Source organism: Clupea harengus, chromosome 13, assembly GCF_900700415.2.
Source record: "Clupea harengus chromosome 13, Ch_v2.0.2, whole genome shotgun sequence".
Lineage (NCBI taxonomy): Eukaryota > Metazoa > Chordata > Actinopteri > Clupeiformes > Clupeidae > Clupea > Clupea harengus.
The window spans coordinates 4,234,975-4,255,689 of record NC_045164.1 but is presented as its reverse complement, the minus strand read 5'-3'; the positions used below and the strand labels follow the sequence as shown (position 1 = coordinate 4,255,689).

Here is a 20,715-nt window from a genome sequence, read left to right as displayed (position 1 = left end):
AATCAAGAGATACAACAGATATGACCTTTAAGGGTACAGAAGGTTACAACCTTTTCTGCACTGCTATTTTGCTATTCTGTGATAACTTACAAATCTGATATTTCATACTTTTCAGCAACAAGCTTTGTGGCAAAACTGTCTTCACAAACTGTGCCCAAGTGTTATTCTGTGCTGACTGATATTGATATAGGAAATACTACATGGCTAAACTGACTGTACAGTATCAGCGGAGTATCGTGAAATAATCACATTTATTTCCTCTTAGTCTTGGTTAAGATTGATCCCTTTACTTCAGCCCTGTTTGTATCATTTGGTCAGCCCATATGCTGTAATTTTAGGTGCACCCAGCTGACAAAGCTCTGTCACTGGTGTTACTGGCAGACTGGGTTATCTGATTGTTGTTGTCTGCCACAGATTTTATGCAAGAACTTTATCCAAAAGTCTCACAAGCTTTCTAACATTGTGTTTAACATAAATGATAATACAATGTGCTTTGTATGGTAAGCTAATCAATACTTTACTTTACTAATCAATACAAATACACAACCTCTTGTGCTTGTGAGTGCGTTGAAAAATAGGATGAAAGCTGAATTCTATACAGACTACTGGTGGAATGGATCCTCATCAAGTATAGCCGGCAGTAGGACAGTAAAAATGTCCTGTTAGTTATCGTGTCTCGAGTTTAATATTGGACATGTGCAAATAATGTAAAACAGCCATCAATAACATTTATGTTGTCATTTGCTATACTTATATTCCTAACCCTATTCTCATCTCACATGGTTGCCTTTTTTTTGTGCGATGTCCCCTTAATCTATGTGAAGTACCTGCTTCCCTTTCAGAGACGTTTGGTTTCCTTAGAAACAGTGTCTACTTGAGGGAACTGCCATCTCGCGTCTCTCCTCGGTGGGATATAACCTGCGACCAATATCAACAAAGTTTTCCAACCCCTTAGGAACAAGTGAACACATGGAAATCTCTCTCAAACACGGTAACCGTCGAGGTAGAAACACGTTCTTAGCGCCCCGAGGACGCGCAGTCGTGCTGACAGACGGTTCATTGACAAGGTGCCTTGACCATATGGCCGCGTCTGTAGGCTGATTAGTCAGATAAAACCAAGGCCGCACAGTCGACATAATCAGCATTGAGGGAAGACACGGTAAGAAAGTCACCTGCTATTGTGATATAAAATATAAAAACGTGTTTGAATAGCCTATTGATCAGGTGTGTTTGTGTACATAATAAAATAGGTTGTAGTACAAGCTGCTCGCGCAGAGTAATCTAACGGGATGTTAGTGAGCCTGAAAAACTTCACTGAGTCATATCCTTTCCTGCCGACCATGCGGAGACAGTGACGAGTTGATTGATGCTAGTGAGCAATATTGAGTTAGGAAGTTAAGGATGATGACTTTATTAATTTTCTGCCTGGCCTCCACAAGTGCAGTCCTCTGAGGACACCTAGCTCAGTGGTTAGAGTCATTTTAGCTCGCTTGTGTATACGCTCATTGATGATACATTACAGGCTCGTAATATATGCATATCTGGTATGACTACCTTAGATCAGCAACAATTTTAGACATACTGTCCATATTGGGGACCGTTTCTGAAGAATTTTAATTACAGTCAAACAAATGGTTTGTTAAACACCAGAATGTTTCACCACAGTCTAGACACTGGCTACGGACATCATAAGTGTCATAAACATTAACAGGCATGACCTATGTCAAGATGATATCCAGCACTGAAGAGTTGCTGCTGCTGAGTATTTTTATAGACGTTCCCAGGCCTGTCAGTGGCAGATTTACAACCGTTCCCTGTAAATATATAGATACCTTATGAAATGACATCTCAGACTGTTTCAAGATACCAGTTGTGTTGACATTCATTTAAATATGCAATGACATACTGGAAGCGTCAAGTGTCCAGTTATGAGAATTGGTTAAGTATGATTAACATTGTAGATACATTATGTTATTAAGTTGGCTTTTTTACACATTGTGTTACACATGTTTTACACGTGTTACATCATAAGTATTACCTGTTGAGTAATCAGGTCAATACAGATCATTGCAGGTCCTGTTAAGGTTAAGTATAGTTAAGGTTTTAGTATAGTTAATCAGATGTGCCAAGTGTCCATATATATGACTGATTTTAGTCCAATACACTTTTTGTAGGTGGTTTAGTGCCAAACCTGGGCAAGTTAACTCAGACCTCAGCTCAGAACTCAGTGGTAAACCTCTTAATAGCAGAGCCCTATGGCTTCATTCACCTAGCAAAACAAAGCCATAGAGTTCTTCTTTTAGAAGGTTTACCACTTACTCTGAGTTATTTATCAAACTCAGGTTTGTCACTAAACCATATACTTGGAATACCCCCCTGGTGCAGTAAATGGGAAACATAGTGACTCGGACGGAGCCATAAACTAAATTCAAGCCAATCAACACGTTACTTCGGAAGCTCGGAAGGGAAGGGTGAAAGGATGTAATTTGATTGGATATTGAGTTAAAATATCAACAACGTTTAGCCAGTATCACAGACTCCATCTTTGAAATGTAAACACACAGTGTACTTGGCTGAATGTAAGCAACTCATTTCTTGCCCATGTATGTTTACAATGTGTGTTTCACCTTAACTGCCATTACAGTTACATTCTTGTTCTCACTCACACAGCCTAGAATTTTGAATGTGATTTGTTTACATTAAACATAACATGCAGCATAAAGTTGATCAATCCCCAGTTTTAGAAGAATACATGGCCATCACAGCTGTGTCAGAACTAGTCACCATTTATGTCCTTGTACATGCGTCCAGTGTATGCTGCCATCAGCATTTCAGTTTGTATCTTTCTATTGGAGTGTAATTGTAACTATTTGCCAACTTTGAAATGTTTTTGTTTGGCTTAGCAGGTCACTGGGTGATAATTCAACCCGGAAAGAGATCAGTGTAGCATTTTAAATAGTCTGCTGGTTATATGATGATTGCTTATGCCCAATGAAAATTGTGAACCCAAGACCTCATAAAAAAACAGTGTACTCAACAGCGCATTACAAATTCTGATTAGTAGTTGAGGTCTATTTAATCAGCCTTTTCGAGAGCCGAGGGTGATGAGCAACAGTCTCACTTTACAACGGACTGTTTAATAATGATGAATTATCAACAAGAGTATGCACTTACTGATGAACTCTTGCTTTACAAATCCTCGCTTAATCAGGCTAATATGGTGGAAAGCCTACTGAATGTTAATGACATATAAGGCAAATTTAAACATTGTTTAATTTCCTCTTGCCTCATGTTTGCTGATGTGTTTTTCTTCAAACAGACACACTAATGAAATCCCATACCTTATACCGTATCAAATTAATAAAAACAACACAACCATCGTCATGAGCAACAACTAAGGTAGAAAGTGTTATTTGTAAAATGTGACCACACATGGTCGCTTAGCATTTGAGTTTAAATGCAGTTTGCTATTCATCATGCTCTTTCTGTCCATACGCCATGTCAGTTTAAATCAATGTGAGTATTTCAACCATGAATACATCATTAAGGTTACACCACAATACATGTCCTTGATTTGAATGTGTGACCGGCATTCTGATATCTCCTGATTACAGCTGAAATAGCTACCAGGTCCCTGTGTAAGGATGGTGGTGACATCAGTTTCCCCAAAACTGGGCATTCCGTTCCTCTGTGCTACTTGCTAGTAAGAGGCCTTCTGCATCAGCCTCCTGTCCTAATTATGTTGTTTATATTCCTTCCTTCCTTTGGCTTCAAAGAGCTGTAAATAGTGGCTTTGTTCCATGTATAGATTGTGTGTGTGTGTGTGTGTGTGTGTGTGTGTGTGTGTGTGTGTGTGTGTGTGTGTGTGTGTGTGTGTGTGTGTGTGTGTGTGTGTGTGTGTGTGTGTGTGTGTGTGTGTGTGTGTGTGTGTGTGTCTGTGTGTGTGTGTGTGTGTGTGTGTGTGTATATGGTTTTTACCACCCTGTGAGCTCATCCATCAAACAGATGCTTTCTAGTAATACTAGTCTTTTCCCTCACAATGATCACATACGTAGCTACCATACATCGATACATAATTTACCGACAGGGCCCTTTTAATCCATTTAGTGTATCCTAAAGTGCTGTAATCAGGGATGACTTTGAGTCAGGTGCAGCACTGTCATCTCCTTTATGGAACATGCTATCAGCATCTGTATAAAGATACATTTACTCAAAAGAGTAGTCTCTGTATGTGAACATATATGCAGTTCATTCATGACTTGTAACTTCAGCTGGATTGTTGTTGCGCTCTTTTTTTTACTGAGCTGGAATGGTAAGATTTTGTTTGTGTATCTTGTTTATGTTTTGTTATTCAGTCTTTTGTCAGATTTCTATGAATTTTGAAATGTAATAATTAGGATGTAATTTTGTATATTTTTTATGGATTATATTCGTCTCCTTGTCATGTCCATCTGGGCCTAACACATCACAGCTCATGTACTGGTACAAGTGTGAGATGAATGTGCTTTGTCACATAATTTGATCAGGAAGCAGTTCCTGGCTGAAGACTGTTGTGGTGGTGTAGACTGTTACTTATCACATTATGCTGCTAACGGAAAAGCGTTATCTGTTCAGTGTCAGATGACTGACCATTAGGATGTGGTGGCAGATTGGTTCCATATAGCCATATATTTCTGTATGCTTATTTGTTAAATAGAATAAAAATATATATATATTTGTAGATATTCGTATTCAGTGCCTGGAGTTGTTTCCTCAAGAGCAGGCTTTGTCTTCTGATTAACATCAGTGCTTCCCTAGTGATTTTTCTTGTAAGAAAACATGCTTGCTTCTCACTGATGCAATGCCAGTCCAAAGACATTAGCCTGAGAAGGATGTCCGTGATCCCACACTCATTCTTCCGTCAGACTCCTCGTTTGAATTGGTGTAACCCAGTTAGCGAGTGAAAAATTAGCTGTTGGAGTTGATTACCAGGGTGCATACTTCATGGAGCAAATAAAAAAAAGGCAATGAGTGATGCGCGTAGAAAAATATACTTTGTGATACTCCGTGTCAAACATAACGCAGTGCCCCCCCTCATCTCATCCCATTCATTGGAAGTCAACAGGTGAGTAAGATAAAGCTGCCGTGTCTGGAGGGAGGAGAGTCACTGGAGGGGGTTGACTACTCTGGAATGCTCTCTGTTCTTTTCTTCTTCTTTTTCTCTCCCCCCTAACTGTCATCCCTGCTTTTCATAGTGTATACAATGTCTCAGTCAGAAATGTTTGCCTGAAAGGACATATGCCAACTGTTCGCACAGAGAATTACACCAGCAGCAGCTGGCCCGGGAAGTCAATGCTGGTGCTCACGGAGAGGAATTGCAATGATTGTAGGCTGAGGGAAGATGATACGATAATTGTATTCGTCTGCTGGGAATCAGACACATTCAGATTTCTAGAACTATTTGAACTATTTATTTTATTTATTTTTTGTCTAAGACAAAATCTGCAATTACACTAGACTCCTGCTATAAAGGTTAAAAAATGTGTTTCATTCTATTTTAGCCCTAGACCTTAAAACTCAATTGATTGTCTGAACCAAAAGCCGTATACTGCTGGTTCTTTCTTCTGGTAATTGTGAAATCCATGTTTTAGGTGCTGAACAGAAAAAAAAGTATTTGCTGCAAGAAAGATAGCATGCTAGAGGACATTTTTTGTAGAAGTCCTGGTTTGGGAATTTCAGAGGTGGCCATCTTTGAATTCTTCATCCATGGAACCTCCCTACCACACTGAAGACTGATATATAATATTTACCCTTTAGCATCATATAAAATATAAAATATATTTTCCAAATCTTTTTTTATTTCAGCTCTCCAGATATCTTTACATGAACTAGATTAGATCGTTTCTTCTAGCATGTCAGTAAAGTCTCAACTGACATGGTTATTTCTATATTCCCACTAAGCACTGGCATTGATGCCTTTCCTTTTGGATCCATCAGAGAGAATACGTTCATACTGTAGTATCCTCCACCGAGCTCCTTCTCTAATTCACATTATTAGTCACCCTGCATTTATTTCTCTACTTCATATTCACAGAACTACTTATCACCAAGGGGTTATTCATATCAGTCATTGTTCACGTATCAAGAAGTGGAGGATTTGCACTTGCGGAGATAGCACTTTATCTCTGTACACTACTTTTATCTTGAGCACGGGGGTTACAAAGAGGCCTGAGGGAGGGAGACAATGCAGTCTGTTTTAACTCATCTCTGAGCTTTGACACCAGCGAATCCGGCACAGCGGGGGGGGAAGAGGAATATTTTATCTGACGTTGTCATTTGCTCTGTGAGCCACAGGGAAGCACAAGCCACCCTGACATACCTGGTGTGGTCAGCGCCAAGGTCGGACCCCTGTGTGTGTGTGTGTGTGTGTGTGTGTGTGTGTGTGTGTGTGTTTGTGTGTGTGTGTGTTTGTGTGTGTGTGTGTGTGTGTGTATCTATCTTTGTGTGTGTGTGTGTGTGTGTGTGTATGTGTGTACCTGTGTGTGTGTTGACCATGTCACTCGGCCCTGCATCTCTCAAGCTCACCAGTGCAGGTTAATAGCCTGTAGTGGCACAAAGCTGCTGGAGTAGCAGGGTCTGTGTAGCACCCCATTTTAGCCCCAGGGCACCACTCTCAATTCTGATTTATTTTTTCCCAAAATATTTCCTGAGTCCTGAACCAAAGAATACATTTGTGCGCATAGGAATATACTTATTCTACATTTGTTATATTGATAGTCTGCTTTAATGATGGTCTGCATTTTGACCTATAGCTGTGGATATGGCTTTTCAGTAACCCACACAACACCGTGTGAAACAAAGCATTAACCCTCTCCCTTCTCTTATTTCCATTAGGTCACTGCACAATGCCATTGATCAAGCTGTCGGTTGATGCCAGTCTCCATCTTGAATAGCCCTTCTTCCCCAATCCATCCATCCTGCAAATGACCACAGATAAGCCATGCGGACATAGATAATCATGAGCCCGAATAAAGCACCTGAGTGGACAAGCATGAAAAGGCTAAACCTCCACCTCATTGCCTTCTTGCTCGGCTATTTCATGGATGACGGCCTCTGTGGCCAGGCAATCTGCAACAGAACGGCCCCTGGTGAGTGGCGCACGCAGCCCCAGAGCACCACTGTGAAATGGACACTCATGGAGAACACCTGCACCGGCTTGACCCAGTGCCACGGCGAGCAAATTGGAGGGGATGAGGGGGCGCAGTTGCAGCCGCCCAACGCCTCGTCGCCCGGCCTCTCACAGCTCTGCCCGTTGGAGCTGCAGCTGGGTGACGTGCTGTACATGGTTGCAGATGCTACGTTGGAGGAGTATGGCCTCAACCTGGCGAACGGGTCAAAGGACGACTTTGACAACTGCTCCATTGGGCAGCCTCATCTGGCACAGTACCTGTTTTTTGGCGACATGAACGGAACTGTGCCGGTTGAGCCAAAATGGCTGACCTTGGGGGTGCACTACTTTGTAGCTTCCCATGAAGGCAGCTCCCAGTTATGCAAACTCGGCCTGCGGCTCAAAGTGTCAGTGAAAGAGCAGAACTGCCAGCACTCCCCTCTTGTGCGCTTGTGCTCAGGAAATGGCATTTGCAGGACAAACATGCGGAGCCTCACATACACTTGTGAATGCTTAAAGCATCACTCGGGAAGATTTTGTGAGAAATATGACATATGCTCTGAAAACCCCTGCCTTAATGGTGGCACGTGTGTGAGAAATGGATCCAGCGACCCAAATGTTCACCGCTATGAATGCAAATGCTCACCGGGGTTCGCAGGTGAGTTCTGTTATACGACCATTCCCCCCTGGATTCTAGTCTTGATGTAATTCACACGCTCTCCCCAACACTAAATGGTTTCATTTTTAGGTCATGTCACACGTTCAATTACCATAAATTGGAAAAGAAATTGAGCTCATTAAATTAAACTAGCATGACCAAACGCACCCACCTTGCGAGAACCACCCTATTTCTTTACAGATACTTATTTATTATTTATCTATCATAATTACTGGTTCTCATTTAGCTCAGTCCTGGATACCCCCACGGGCTATTTATTTGAACAACACTGTCCAGGAAGTGGCTTTTTTTCTCGCCTTTAATCACCATAATTATTCCTGGAATGGTTTTCTGTGCCACCTGAAAGGATTCCTAATTGCTTTATATATTTTATGTTGTTTTTTTCCCTCTCTCTCTCCCCACCTGATTTATTTATTTAATTTGTACCTTGCAATGTCAATAACAACTTAAAACTATTGTATTATACCATTTAAACACTGTTCAACTCTCACTCTGAAAATCATGATGTATAGACCTGACATATAGACTGAGTATTATTTATTGACTTTGCATGTAAATGTAGGCGGCGTTAGTATGCTACGCCATCCACAGCTGCAGTGCAGCAGTTGTCTCCAGTGGTTTACATTGCAAATTTGATTTTAGTCATGCACTCTTATTTCTGCTTACAAAGCGCCTAACCTGACTCCCTGTCCTCATAGTCTTTGACAGGAAAAACTTGCTTTTGCCACTTGAATGGCAGTGCAAATCTGCACTGAATTTGTAATGTATGAAAACACAAACTACTGTTTTCAGTAGTTTGTGAAGTTCATGTTTTTTTCCCCCCACAATAGTAACATGATATCAGTCCCAGAGCTGCGATGAATAATAGAGTGTTGATTTTACCCAAAAGTATGAGTCCCTCTTTGTCATCAGCTGTCATTCATTTTTATTTCATTGTCCTAATTATTGTTGACAAGTTTGTTGTTTTGTTGACTCTAGGGATTAACTGCTCTGAAATCATTGGAAAAGAAAATTGCAACAAACAATGCCTAAACGGACTGTGTGTACAAGGGACACCAGCTTCCTTGAAATGTGACTGTCATCCAGGGTATTCAGGTTGGTTGAAACTTCATGGCATCTTGAGCAAGAAACATTTCATTATTCCCTGATAGTTATTAGATTAGATTACATTAGATTAGATTAGACTCAACTTTTTTGTCATTGTGCAGAGTATGGGTACAAAGTAGGGGTGTAAATCTCTCATGACAAAGATGATCCGATTCGTATCTCGATACATGGGCACGATACGATACAAGAAAAGATGCATGTTGATAAAAACGATTCAGTGCGATTCGATACGATTCGATACGATGCGATTCGATGCGATGCGATTCGATGCGATGTGATGCAGTTCAATAATTGAAAACACTGAGTTGTGAGGAAACAATGGACCTCATTCTCGAACATTTTCTTAAGTGTCTTAGTAAATATATTCTTACCAACCTCAGAAAAGATCTCCGCTGGATTTATGAACGCCTGGAAATGTGTTCTTAATTGAAAGCGCTTTCTCATGCACCTGAACTTGCATACAGAAACGCCCCGCCAGCTCCTTATAAGAGCATGCTATTGCAACATGTGCACACTCCACAGGCAACGCGAAAGCAACTTCAGAGACTGATCAAAATCATTTCAAAGCAAGCACCAGTAAACCCAGACCTAATTTCACCAGGGAAGAGGTGGAGGTAGCCTACTGTTGCAGAATGTAGATGTGTCCATTCTATTCCACTATGTCTATATCCACGCGATTGAGTTTAGTGCTTAATTATTTATTCACTGCCATTTGCAGTGTTCATATTGTGCTTATTTATTTATTCACTGCCATTTGCAGTGTTCATATTGTAACAAATCACGGAAGTGCGGAATATTTGTTATGGCTTTTTATTAAACACTAAAAACAACACAATGTCGAAATGGCACGGGCTTTATGCCCTGGTACAAGTTATCACGAACAGACTGTGCTACCGTCACACACCTGTATAAACTCCGTCCCAACACAGAACAACGACATGCAATTAGAACAGTAAGGAACATTGTTAGGGAACATCGTTGAGCACTAGTGCATCACATAGAGAAAAGTATGCGCCCGCCGCACGGCATTATGGGGCGACTATGCCGGCACGTTACAATAAAGTGCTTTTATTTATGTTAGGACATCATGATGGCTCGGTCTCGGAATCATGACTATAAATGTTAAACATAATTGTTAATGATACAAATATTCTCCTATTTATTATTATTATAATTATTTAAATCCGAGGATGTCTGACGCAATCAACAACGATTTATCTTCCTTGGCTAAAGTAGCCAGCATAGCATAGGCCATTGAAATGGATAGGGTAGCTAGCATAGCATTGGCCATTGAAATCATAGACATGTCTATGATTGAAATGACTAGCGTAGCTAGTTGTAATCTGTCATTCTCTGGTCTTGGCGTTATTTGTGAGAATACAGCCTGATTGGTTTATGCTATGCGGGCTTTGGCCAATGAGAGGCTGTCATTGTTCTGACTGAGATCAAATGCAACAGGTCAGTGAGTGTTTTGTGTTTTGCGTAGCAAAAAACGGAGAGACAAACGCTTTTGAACCGATTCATAACTTTTAAATCGGGCAAAGACCGGTTCATGTCATTTTAATACCGATACAGGACTTTACGCATCGATGTAGTCGTATCTTACACGCTAAAAACGGATATCGATACGTATCGGTTAATCTTTACACCCCTAGTACAAAGCCAATCAGTGTGTTTACATGATGGTATAATTCGAATCTTTGCTTAGTCAGACTATGCTATCTTTTGGGGCAACTGCTATTATCCCAATATACATGGCAGTGAATAAATCGAATCATTGGCCGAAAGCATGTCATATCCGATACGATTGGTGGCGCTGTTTTCATTACAACTAGTGGTGATACAGCCGTTTCCGCTTGACCTCTTCACCACTACCAACCATAGACATATACTATATGTCTATGCTACCAACAGCAACACAACAGTTGATTGAGCATGAATCGCGTCTGTTCATCGGTCCAGAAATGAGTGTTGCCTCTTGGGTTGTCCATCCCGTTGTTTGTTTGTTTCTGCCGGCCGACGTGTTTATAAGTTACATTATTCAAAGATGAAACATAAAAGGCGAGAGAATCGCCAGGTGTTCCTTCTCTGACAGGTCTATTTTCGCACTATGATTCCAGGTCACATTTTCATCCCGGTCCCCCATCTAATGTTAATATTGTAACTTGCCGGCATAGTCGCCCCATAATGCCGTGCGGCGGGCGCATACTGTTATACTCTATGTGATGCATTAGCGCTCAACGATGTTCCCTATATGTTCCTTACCGTTCTAAGTACATGTCGTTGTTCTGTGTTGGAACAGAGGTTATACAGGTGGGTGACGGTAGCACAGTCTGTTCGTGGTAACTTGCACCAGGGCATAAAGCCCGTGCCATTTTGACAGTGTGTTGTGTTTTAGTGTTTAATAAAAAGCCATAACAAATATACCACGCTTCCGTGATTTGTTACAATATAATGGTCTTGCTTCTATAATGTATAAAGTTTAAACACGTAGGTTACAGGGTGAGTGTGGCAGAGAGAGAGCGAGAGCGATGATGCACACGGATATATCAGATTTAGCGACCGGAGCAAAGTTATGTTGCTGTAACGTTGAACTCTGTACTACAATACTTAATAGGCTAATTGATACAATATCTCCTCGTTTGAGTGTGGTTGTTTGAGTGCAATGGGAGTGTATGATCGTTATTGTCTATAAAGCAGTGTTTCTCAAACTTTTTCAGACCAAGGACCACTTAGCCAATAAAAAAAAATTTGCGGACCATTTAACTAAATATCCCCGGAACAACATGCCTCCTACCCAAGACCTGGCGCCAGACAATTGTTAGCGCACACATGATTTTCGCGGGTGGGCTCTCCTTTTGTACGTACCAGTAGGCTAGTTATAGATATGACAATGCGCAAGGCAAGGCATCTAGAACCCTGCTCCATGCGTGACTTGGTTATGTTACAAACTATAGTTTGCTCACAGCCTCATACTCCCATCACACACTCAGACAGACATCACAAAACACAATGATGCGCATACCGACCGCAGTATTTCACTACCAACAGTAGGCTAGCCCACTGGCATTAATACAGCCATCCTAGTAGTCAACTTTTCATAATTAAGAGCTGTCATTATCCAACGTCACACAACACAGAATATAGCCTAGTTATCATCTTGCTGTCTCAGCGGGAGAAAAACACGCTGTTTTGAATGCAACTCCGTGGCGAGATAATGCCCAATGAGGCTGAACCACTTTCTCCTTGTCTGTGTCAGAGGCTTTCTCATTTAATTTTCTTTTCATAGTTCCTGTCTTAAGCCACCAATCCATGACCTTGTTAATAGATTAGGCAACTCTTTATTAGATTAGGCTACTACTGGCTGTGTTCTCTTCGTTCTGAGTTGTATGTTAGAAATGTCGCAATAATTTACTTTTGGCCGTAGCGGACCATTACGGGTCATTGGCGGACCACACTTCATCATATTTGATAGAATGAAGAACAAATTAGTTGTGAATACTATCACCGAGTTTGAAAGGTATTTGGTCAGGTAATAGCCGATTGACAGCTGATTTGCTTTCTGATTTGACAGTACTGCTGTGTGTTTTAAGCAAATAAAATGTGGACTGTTTACAAGCGGGCACCTGCTATCGTTGATTATACAGTAAATACGTTGTGAAATGAAACAAAAACACATCACAGTTAAAGTTGTATTAGTATTGATTGATTCACATCGATATGAATGGATGACATGACTAACAAGTGGTGGGAAATTAATATGAAAGTATTTGTTCGGTGAATTAGCGCATTCTGTCCAAACAGTCGCAGTCAACGTTTTTGTCAACAAAGTGGCACCACATAAGTATCGTAATTTGAACGTCCTTATACGTTTTTAAGGAGGGGTTGTTAAGGTGCTCATATCTTCGGACCTCTTCTGTTATGTTTGTTCATAATCAACAAGAATAAGCTTGTGAGACAGTCTGCAGGATATTCATAAATAAACGTGTCATTAGTATGAACAGTGGAGACAACTTATCGTCTCTTTCGTCTTCCGGGTCACGACCTGGCAGGGAGGGAGGGAGGAGGGCGGCGGGATCTCAAGCATGCGCAAAGACGCAAAGTCCAGTTCCTTATCCAATTCACCGTTACATGCCGTAATAGTCGAACTATCAACTGGATCGGATCGAGTTATCCAGGGGTGTAAGTCGGATCGTAGTCGGACCGCACATAGTCGGACAAAGGTGTTTACATGAAACGGATAATTCGATTTCAGTCCGACTAAGCCAGTTATTCGAATCCATGTAACCACGGTCACTGAGATCTAACCAGAAGTGCAAAGATAGAGTGTTATTTACAGAAGTGCAGGAAAGTAAGTACTACAGAATAAGTGATGTGATATCTTACAATATTTACAGTGATGGACAGTGAATAGATACATTATACAAATATTATTTATATAAATATTTTAAATATGTATATACAGAGGAGAAGTGGACAGTGTTAGAGAATAGAGTGCAAATGTAAGGTTGTATGTATAGTATGAAGAGCATATGTACATTTGGCTAAATATGCAGAGTATAAACAACATATGTACAGTTGGTAATATATACAGTAACATTATTTGAACAGGTGTAGGTTCAGACTGTGCAAAATATGAATAGTGCAAATGACATGGTCATTAATGCACTGTAAACAGTGCAGTAATGAGTGCAATTATGCTATTAGAGTGGTATTAGCAACAGCACTGAAAGAAGTGTGGGATATGACCAGTGCAATGTAGGCTTCGTAATGTTCTTTTAATGCTTGCATGGCCTGAGCTTTGCCTTTGGGTGTATTATAATCAATTAGGCATGTTTTTGTGTTAAGATGTATGAAAACAATGCAATGCTTGACTCCAAAGATCAGGCCTAAACTCTGCCCGAGGTAAACTGTGTTTTTCTGTGTCGTGTTGTGTGGTGTGGTGTGGGGTGGTGTGGTGTGGTGTTTTCCCACAATAGAAACAGTGCTGAAGGCTCAGCCGGGTAAGTCAGTGTACCTAAATCTGCACTGAAGTGAGGAAGTGCTGTGGCCTGGGCAGTGCCCATTGTGTGGTGATGCGCAATTTATTTTGCATTTGACCTCCGCCTGCCTTCCACCATAGGTCTCGTGTTTGATTGCAGTGCTACGCAGGGAGCACAAATGATAAACAAACTGCTTTCAAGCTGCTTATTCTGGCATTTTGAATCATTGTAATTTGTATGTTTATTACGTTCTGTGTGCAATTAGTGCAAAACAGTGTAATATACAAAAGGAATATTTAGAGTTTTTTTCCCATATTTTTGATGGCCCCAATGCTTTAGTGTATTCCTCTGAATATTGCCAGGGACCATTTTGCATTATTATGGTTTGTGGTTTACCATAACAAATGTCCATATTGTCCTGGTTGAACAGATGACTTTCATTGGATTTCATTTTCAATTCTAATTCTCCAGTTTGTGTTGCTAACATTAGGCTTGACCAGTCACTCACCTTGTGTCCAAGCTAATGCTTGCTTACAGTTTAGGGGGATGATGTCAATTTATTTAGATCTGTTCAGATGGTTTGTTCAGAGCCCAGTCCATATTTTCACGGCTGTTAGCCTGTCATCTGCCTCTCAGATCATGGACGTGACCCAGATGGACCCGATGGCAGCTCTCTAGTGCTTGGAGCCCAATCAAGAGTGGCCTTGCTCTGCTGCAGCCTGTACGCTCACTAGCTAGTTACTTTTGTGGAGCACCTCTATGGGCGTACTGTACGCACAAAGCCAAGGCGTGGCGTCCTACTCTCCTTTCCTGTGGGTGCCGGCGGTGCTCTGACTTTGCCATAGCCGTCATGCCATTAATCACTCGGACGTTAGCGGCTGTCCTGGTGCAGGCTGACCGCACAGGCCGGAGCCCGATGGTTCATAATAATGAGGAGCACCCAGGGGGATGTTTCAATTGAGATTTTTTCCTTTGATGCCGTCTCCCCCCCCCTCTCTGCGCAGTTGCTCAGGAGAATTGGGGTGGGGGGATTTATGGCAAGGTATTACAGACTTAATAGGGCACAACCCTTGAGGGATTTGCTTTTAATTCACTTACCCCAGTGGGTTTTCTTGGTAAATATTAAAAATACATCTGAGTGGTGGCTGTGTTTTCATTGTGTGTGTGTGTGTGTGTGTGTGTGTGTGTGTGTGTGTGTGTGTGTGTGTGTGTGTGCGTGTGTGTGTGTGTGTGTGTGTGTGTGTACTTGTTTGTACGCTTGGCTGGGGAATGCTCCTATGAGGGTATTTGGAGTTGGGGGGGTGCATATCTGTTGATTTGGTGTCGCATGATTGTGCTGCTTAACAGTTGCGTGTAAAAAGCATGACTTCTGGGTCAAGGGAAGTCAGCTGAAAGTGTTTAATCAGTGCGTGGCTTTCTTTGAGAAATGGCTGAGCTTAATCTGGGAAATTTGCCACCAAACTTCATCAGCCTTGCATGTCATGTAGAGGCACAGTTGGCTTACTGAGCTCTGGGTTGAATATTTGAACAGCAAATTTTTATATAATAATGTAATCAGGGTCTGTGAATCCAAGGCACAGACTCACAGACTCAACAAAAATAGCGAGTATGTAGCCAGACAGATGGATGCTACTTTTATACATATAAAAGACATTGCCTGCAAGTCAAAGATATATATGTGTGTGTATATATACCAGCAGATGCTGCCAGTGATGCATCCAAAACTTTGGGGGGAGTGCCTGGAACAAGGGAACTTGAATCATCAGGGGATTAGCATAGCGGAATATGCTAAGAAAAAAGTCACAGAGAAAGATAAATGAGTTAGCACCTGCTGAAGAACACAAAAATGAAACACCCCTCTCGGGAATAAAATCAAATTGCATTCACCTTGAACCTGCGGCGCTGCTCATGCCGGCTAAATTTAACCCACAAGGGGCAAGTGTCAGACTGCTGCTGGATGGCAGATGCCTTACAGTGTCTGCTTACAAGGATGTCCTTCCTCACGCCTCGATGCCTTTGCTCTCTTGGTCGCCTGGTCCTCAGTAAAGTCCATGGGAGGAGCAGGAGCGGGAGGAGGAGGAGGAGGAGGAGGAGGAGGAGGAGGAGGAGAGCAGTGCTGTCCATTGTGTTTGTGCTGCAGTGAATGCTGAGTTGAGCTCGATATGCTGAAGCTGTTTTAGGGAGGGCTTGCTCTGGGGTTAAGTAGATCACGCTCACTGTAGCCAGCCATACTGACTGGTCATGTGTAAGTAACGTACAGTATGTATCTCAGCTTCAGCACATGTCTCTGAATAATTGAGCAAATGCGTAAAAATGACATGGCAAAAAATTATTAATGGCCTGTGATGTTCCAGCTCGGATTTCTACAGTGCTCTCTACTCTTAGGACAATGTCGTTTCTACTGAAGATCCAAATGACTTCTTAAAGCTCACTTGAATAATTGATTAAAAATACTGTCATGTTGGCGCTGATAGCTCCCTTGGTAGTTGGGGGAAGGGATCAGCATGCGTGGTCCACAGAAAAGGGCAGATGATGAAATTAGGCAGAATAAGGGAAAGCGAAACGCTTTAATTGTTTTCCAGACAAGCTGTAAACTTGCCCCTGAAGGGTTTAGTTCGTTAAATCTCGCTGTTACTGAATGCATGTTTGATGTGGAGGTCCCTGGATGGCTGTGGAATAGACAAATGTTATTTTAATGATGGAATACTAATCTTAGCAATTTGCTTTCAAATCATATCAGTTTGATATGAAGTATATTTTTCCAAGGAATTCCTACTCTAGATGGTTTAAAAGAATAGCCACTCTTTATTCAGTTTTTTTATCTCCATAAAAAATGGGCTGATATCCCCCCATTATAAAGGACACGCTCCGTGCGGTGTTTGAAAATTCTAAGATTGCTGTTAATTATGTCATTGTGAATGTGTGTGAACTGTGACAAAGTGAGGTTCTTCGAGCGCTGAAATTTCTGCTGCTAAAACTGTACAACTGTATTATATGAGTTCATTGTGTTGACCTAGTTGTGTATGTAGATGTGGTTCTAGAATCTCAGGAAAGGGAATGTTGTCACTCACGTGTCTAGCTCATCTGTTCATGCATAATTGCACATTTGCTCATTTCAAAGACACTTTACAATTCCTTTTGAGTCGAATGGAAGCAGCAACCAAATCAGTTGATCTCTAAGTGTTTTTTGTTCCTCCCTTGTCAATATCACACTTTCATCTTACCATACACTGAAGTTCCTGTTTTTCTCTTCTCTCAATGCACAATGCCCATGTCACTGCCGTAAGTTGCTGTGAGACACACAGCATTGTGCTTTGAACATAACACCATTCGCCTGTTTTTGTATCAAACAAGCACACTACCATGACAGAACCCTTTGTACTAAATCAGAATGTCCCCTAGCTATAAGTGGTATGAATGCTGTCTGGTTAAGTCAATCATTTATCTCTCTTGAATGTTTCCTCATGTTTTGTAAAGACGAGTAACTGTCAGGATGTCAGTCAGTTTCACTGCAGGTGCTCTGACAACGCTATCCGGGCCTTTCGTAGCCTTTCTACTAAAATGCTGTTATTCTCTCCATTTCAGGTTCTCTTTGTGACGTGAGGAGGACTCCATGTTTGTCCAACCCATGCAAAAATAGTGGGAAGTGCACAGAGACTGCTGAAGGATATACCTGCTCCTGCCCAGAAGCGTTTGTGGGTCCGCACTGTGACACAGAGTTGAACAGCACTTGCGTCTCATACGGATGTCAAGCCGAGCCGCCGTGCTCTGATGAGGAACACGTGAGTGCTGTCACCCCCACCCCCACCCCCTCCACCACTCACAATCTTGGAGAAAACGATTAATAGAAAAATGTCACATGCAAATTGATGCGCGATCTCTGAGACAGATCAAGTGGTGTCATTTTGAAGGTTACCATTCTGTTTTGATAGGGAGATGGAGGTGGCATTTGTTTTAATTGATAGGCCCTGGTTGAGGCCAGCACATATTTAAGCACTATATCAAAAATGTTATTACAGAAAGCTCTCGGGCATTAGATGTCTGTCCCAATTTTCCGTTTCAGCCGTGCCCGATAAATTGTTGCTCTGGAATGGGCTTTTTTAATCAGGATCCTCAGAAGAGTGGTCGTTCTTTTCCTGCTGTGAATGGGGCTAGGAATGGGAAAATAGAAAAATACAATAATTAATTAATTTTTTTTTTGTGACCTTTGTTCTCTTTTATGGCAGGATTAGCCACATGGGCTTAGCCATAACGGGGTTTCTCATGAGGTATGATAGGGGATGTGATAGTTGCCTGAGAGAGCGAGGGCAGTCAGACTGGACACGCTAATTGATCTGCTTGACATTAATTGGGCTTGTCTGAGATTCTCTCTGAAAGATTTCGGCGCTATGAAAATAGAAATGCTTTTCACCCCTCACAACAACCCCCCCCCCCCCCCACAAAAAAAAAAAGTGCACCAACTTTAATGTCATCATGGATTTTCATCTTGCTACCTCTCCTGCATTGCACTTTCATTATTTTCCTGATTCCTGGGGAGCCTGAATCAGAAATATTATTGTTGTCAAGATCAGTTAGTAAACAGGGACTATGTGTAAAGCCTGCTAATGACCTGTCTCTCTCTATTTTAGGATTTAGTCTGCGTGTTAGCTTGCTGTCTCTTCCTTTATTCCACAAGTTTGTATCCCACCAAACTTCTGTCTCCATTTCCTCTCAAATGCACCGAGGCTGTCAGTGTTTTTTTTTTTTAAACCTCAAAACCTGGCAGCCTGTGATTAAACATTAGTCAGTGATGAAGCGTATCTTACCGTGAACTCTCTTTCTCACTACCTTTCTCCTCTCTCCCTGACTGCCCAGTATGCTAGTGTATTCCTCTCCCTCCCTCCCCCCTTTCCCTTTCCATCAAACTGACTCATGTTAACGTTTTTTCTCCTCCTCTCTATCCTCTTCTCCTCCTTGTCCAGCCATCCGCGTGTGTGTGTGAGGAGGGAGGCCCCGCAGGCGTACGCAGACAATGCAGGAGGGTGCGACAGCCGTGCGCCTCCTCTCCCTGTCTCAACAACGGCAGCTGTGTATCCCTTGGTGACGATTACACCTGCAGGTAACGCAGATGGGGGGCCTTGCCAGAGTTGATTGCTGAAAGCCGAAGCCAACTTTGCAGAGCGGGGCCCTGGCGGGGTTTGCTTTTGCTTCAGCAATCAATTACCCATATACTCCCTCAGGCTGGATGCGTTTTATCATTTTTACGTAAAAATAAATAAATAAAAAAACGTCTCTTTAAATGATGCAAAACTTGTGACTGCAGCTTTCCTTTCCGAGGCATTTTTTATCACATGATTAAATAGAGCTGATAAAAAAATGGAAATAAATGAAATCTTTTTTTTTGTTGCTATTTGGATATTTGTCTTTGGCCTCTCACGCTGTCGCTATATGAGACTGAACTCCATCTGCATATCTGTATCCACTCAAGTGACAGCTTTTCAACTTGTTCCTGCAGATAATAATACCAGAAGGTGCTTTATTACTCCTTACCGAGAAAAGCTTATTTTTAGAGACCCTGCTTTTCCTCTTGAGTTATTGCTTCACTTATCTCTTGCTGGATATATCGGTAGGCTTGAATGGTAGACCACCTAAATCAATACATTTAAATGGGTTTCTTTAAACAAATGACAGTTAAGACCAAAGGTTGCTGAGGGAGAAAAAAAAGTTGAATTAAAAGTGAACGCCAAGCAAGATAAAGTCACGACCGTTAGGATGTGATAGAGAGTGGCCTGAGACAAAAGGCTCTGTGTTGTCGGCATTATCAGTGAAGCATGCTCCTCAGCCAGAGTCTATGCGAGCGCAGCAGATAAAGGCAATTGCCACTGGTCATACGGGACCAATGTTAATAATGCGGGGGATCATGTGTAGGTCTGACCCAATAACATCGCTTAAACAGTCCCAGTGCCCAGAGGAAATATGTTCTTGGCTGAGAGTGAAAGAGACATTCTTTTTTTTTGCCCTCTGTGTCCCTATCCCTGCCACCCCCCCTACCCACACCCTCATTTAAGCATAGTCCGAAAAAGGTTGATGTGTACTACATTACATTTGACCCTTTTACAAAACAGTAAAGGGGTATGTATATTTCACCTTGTACTCTGGAACCAACAATCCAGATGCTATTTAATATGTTCCAAGTTTGTAATTTGGTAGTTTCAAGGTCTTTGCTAACTTTCTCCAAGAATGTTGTTTTTGGTGTAGCAGCAGCAGGGTCTATCTAGAACATCTTGTATGCTTCCCTTCCCCTCTTGTCCTGGTTAAATATCTTCAAAAAAAAAGACAAGAGGAGATTTTCCACAAAAAAGGGATGGAGGGCCATCTCTTATATACATACCTACCAAATCACACAGTACACTTCAGCTTGCTGAAGTCTTTATGTCTTTATTTCACCATGGCCATCCATATTTTAGGAACACTCACAGCTGGAGGACCCCATTAGTGTATGTGTGTGTGTGTGTGTGTGTGTGTGTGGGGGGGGGGGGGGGGGGGGGGGGCTGTTTGGATCACAGGCATTGAGCCCCACATGCCCATCACAGCCCTATCAGGGCACTGGATGAGAGGTGAACTGAAAGCAATGCTGGTGTTTCTCTCCACAGATGCCTCAGAGGGTTTACCGGGAAGAACTGTGAGGAAATAATTGACTACTGCAGGCTGCTCAGTATTAACTGTCTGAATGAAGGATTGTGCCTCAACCTAATTGGCGGGTATAATGTAAGTAACCTAATACAGAGAAAAACTAATGAAATACTTGTAAACAAAAAAGT

At 41.8% G+C, this 20,715-nt stretch overlaps 1 protein-coding gene across 2 annotated transcripts in view; it reads left to right on the top strand.

The window, feature by feature from the left end:
• Positions 1–778: 778 nt before the first annotated feature.
• eys (eyes shut homolog) overlaps positions 779–20,715 on the top strand; it is a 181,098-nt gene continuing 161,161 nt past the window's right edge. For both annotated transcript variants that reach the window (XM_012816935.3, XM_031578529.2), the window contains exons 1-6: positions 779–1,159; positions 6,874–7,805; positions 8,805–8,921; positions 17,501–17,697; positions 18,877–19,013; positions 20,548–20,662. In XM_012816935.3, the coding sequence (XP_012672389.2) occupies positions 6,998–7,805; positions 8,805–8,921; positions 17,501–17,697; positions 18,877–19,013; positions 20,548–20,662 (1,374 nt within the window). In that variant the 5' untranslated portion in view covers positions 779–1,159; positions 6,874–6,997. The remainder of the gene's footprint in view (positions 1,160–6,873; positions 7,806–8,804; positions 8,922–17,500; positions 17,698–18,876; positions 19,014–20,547; positions 20,663–20,715) is intronic.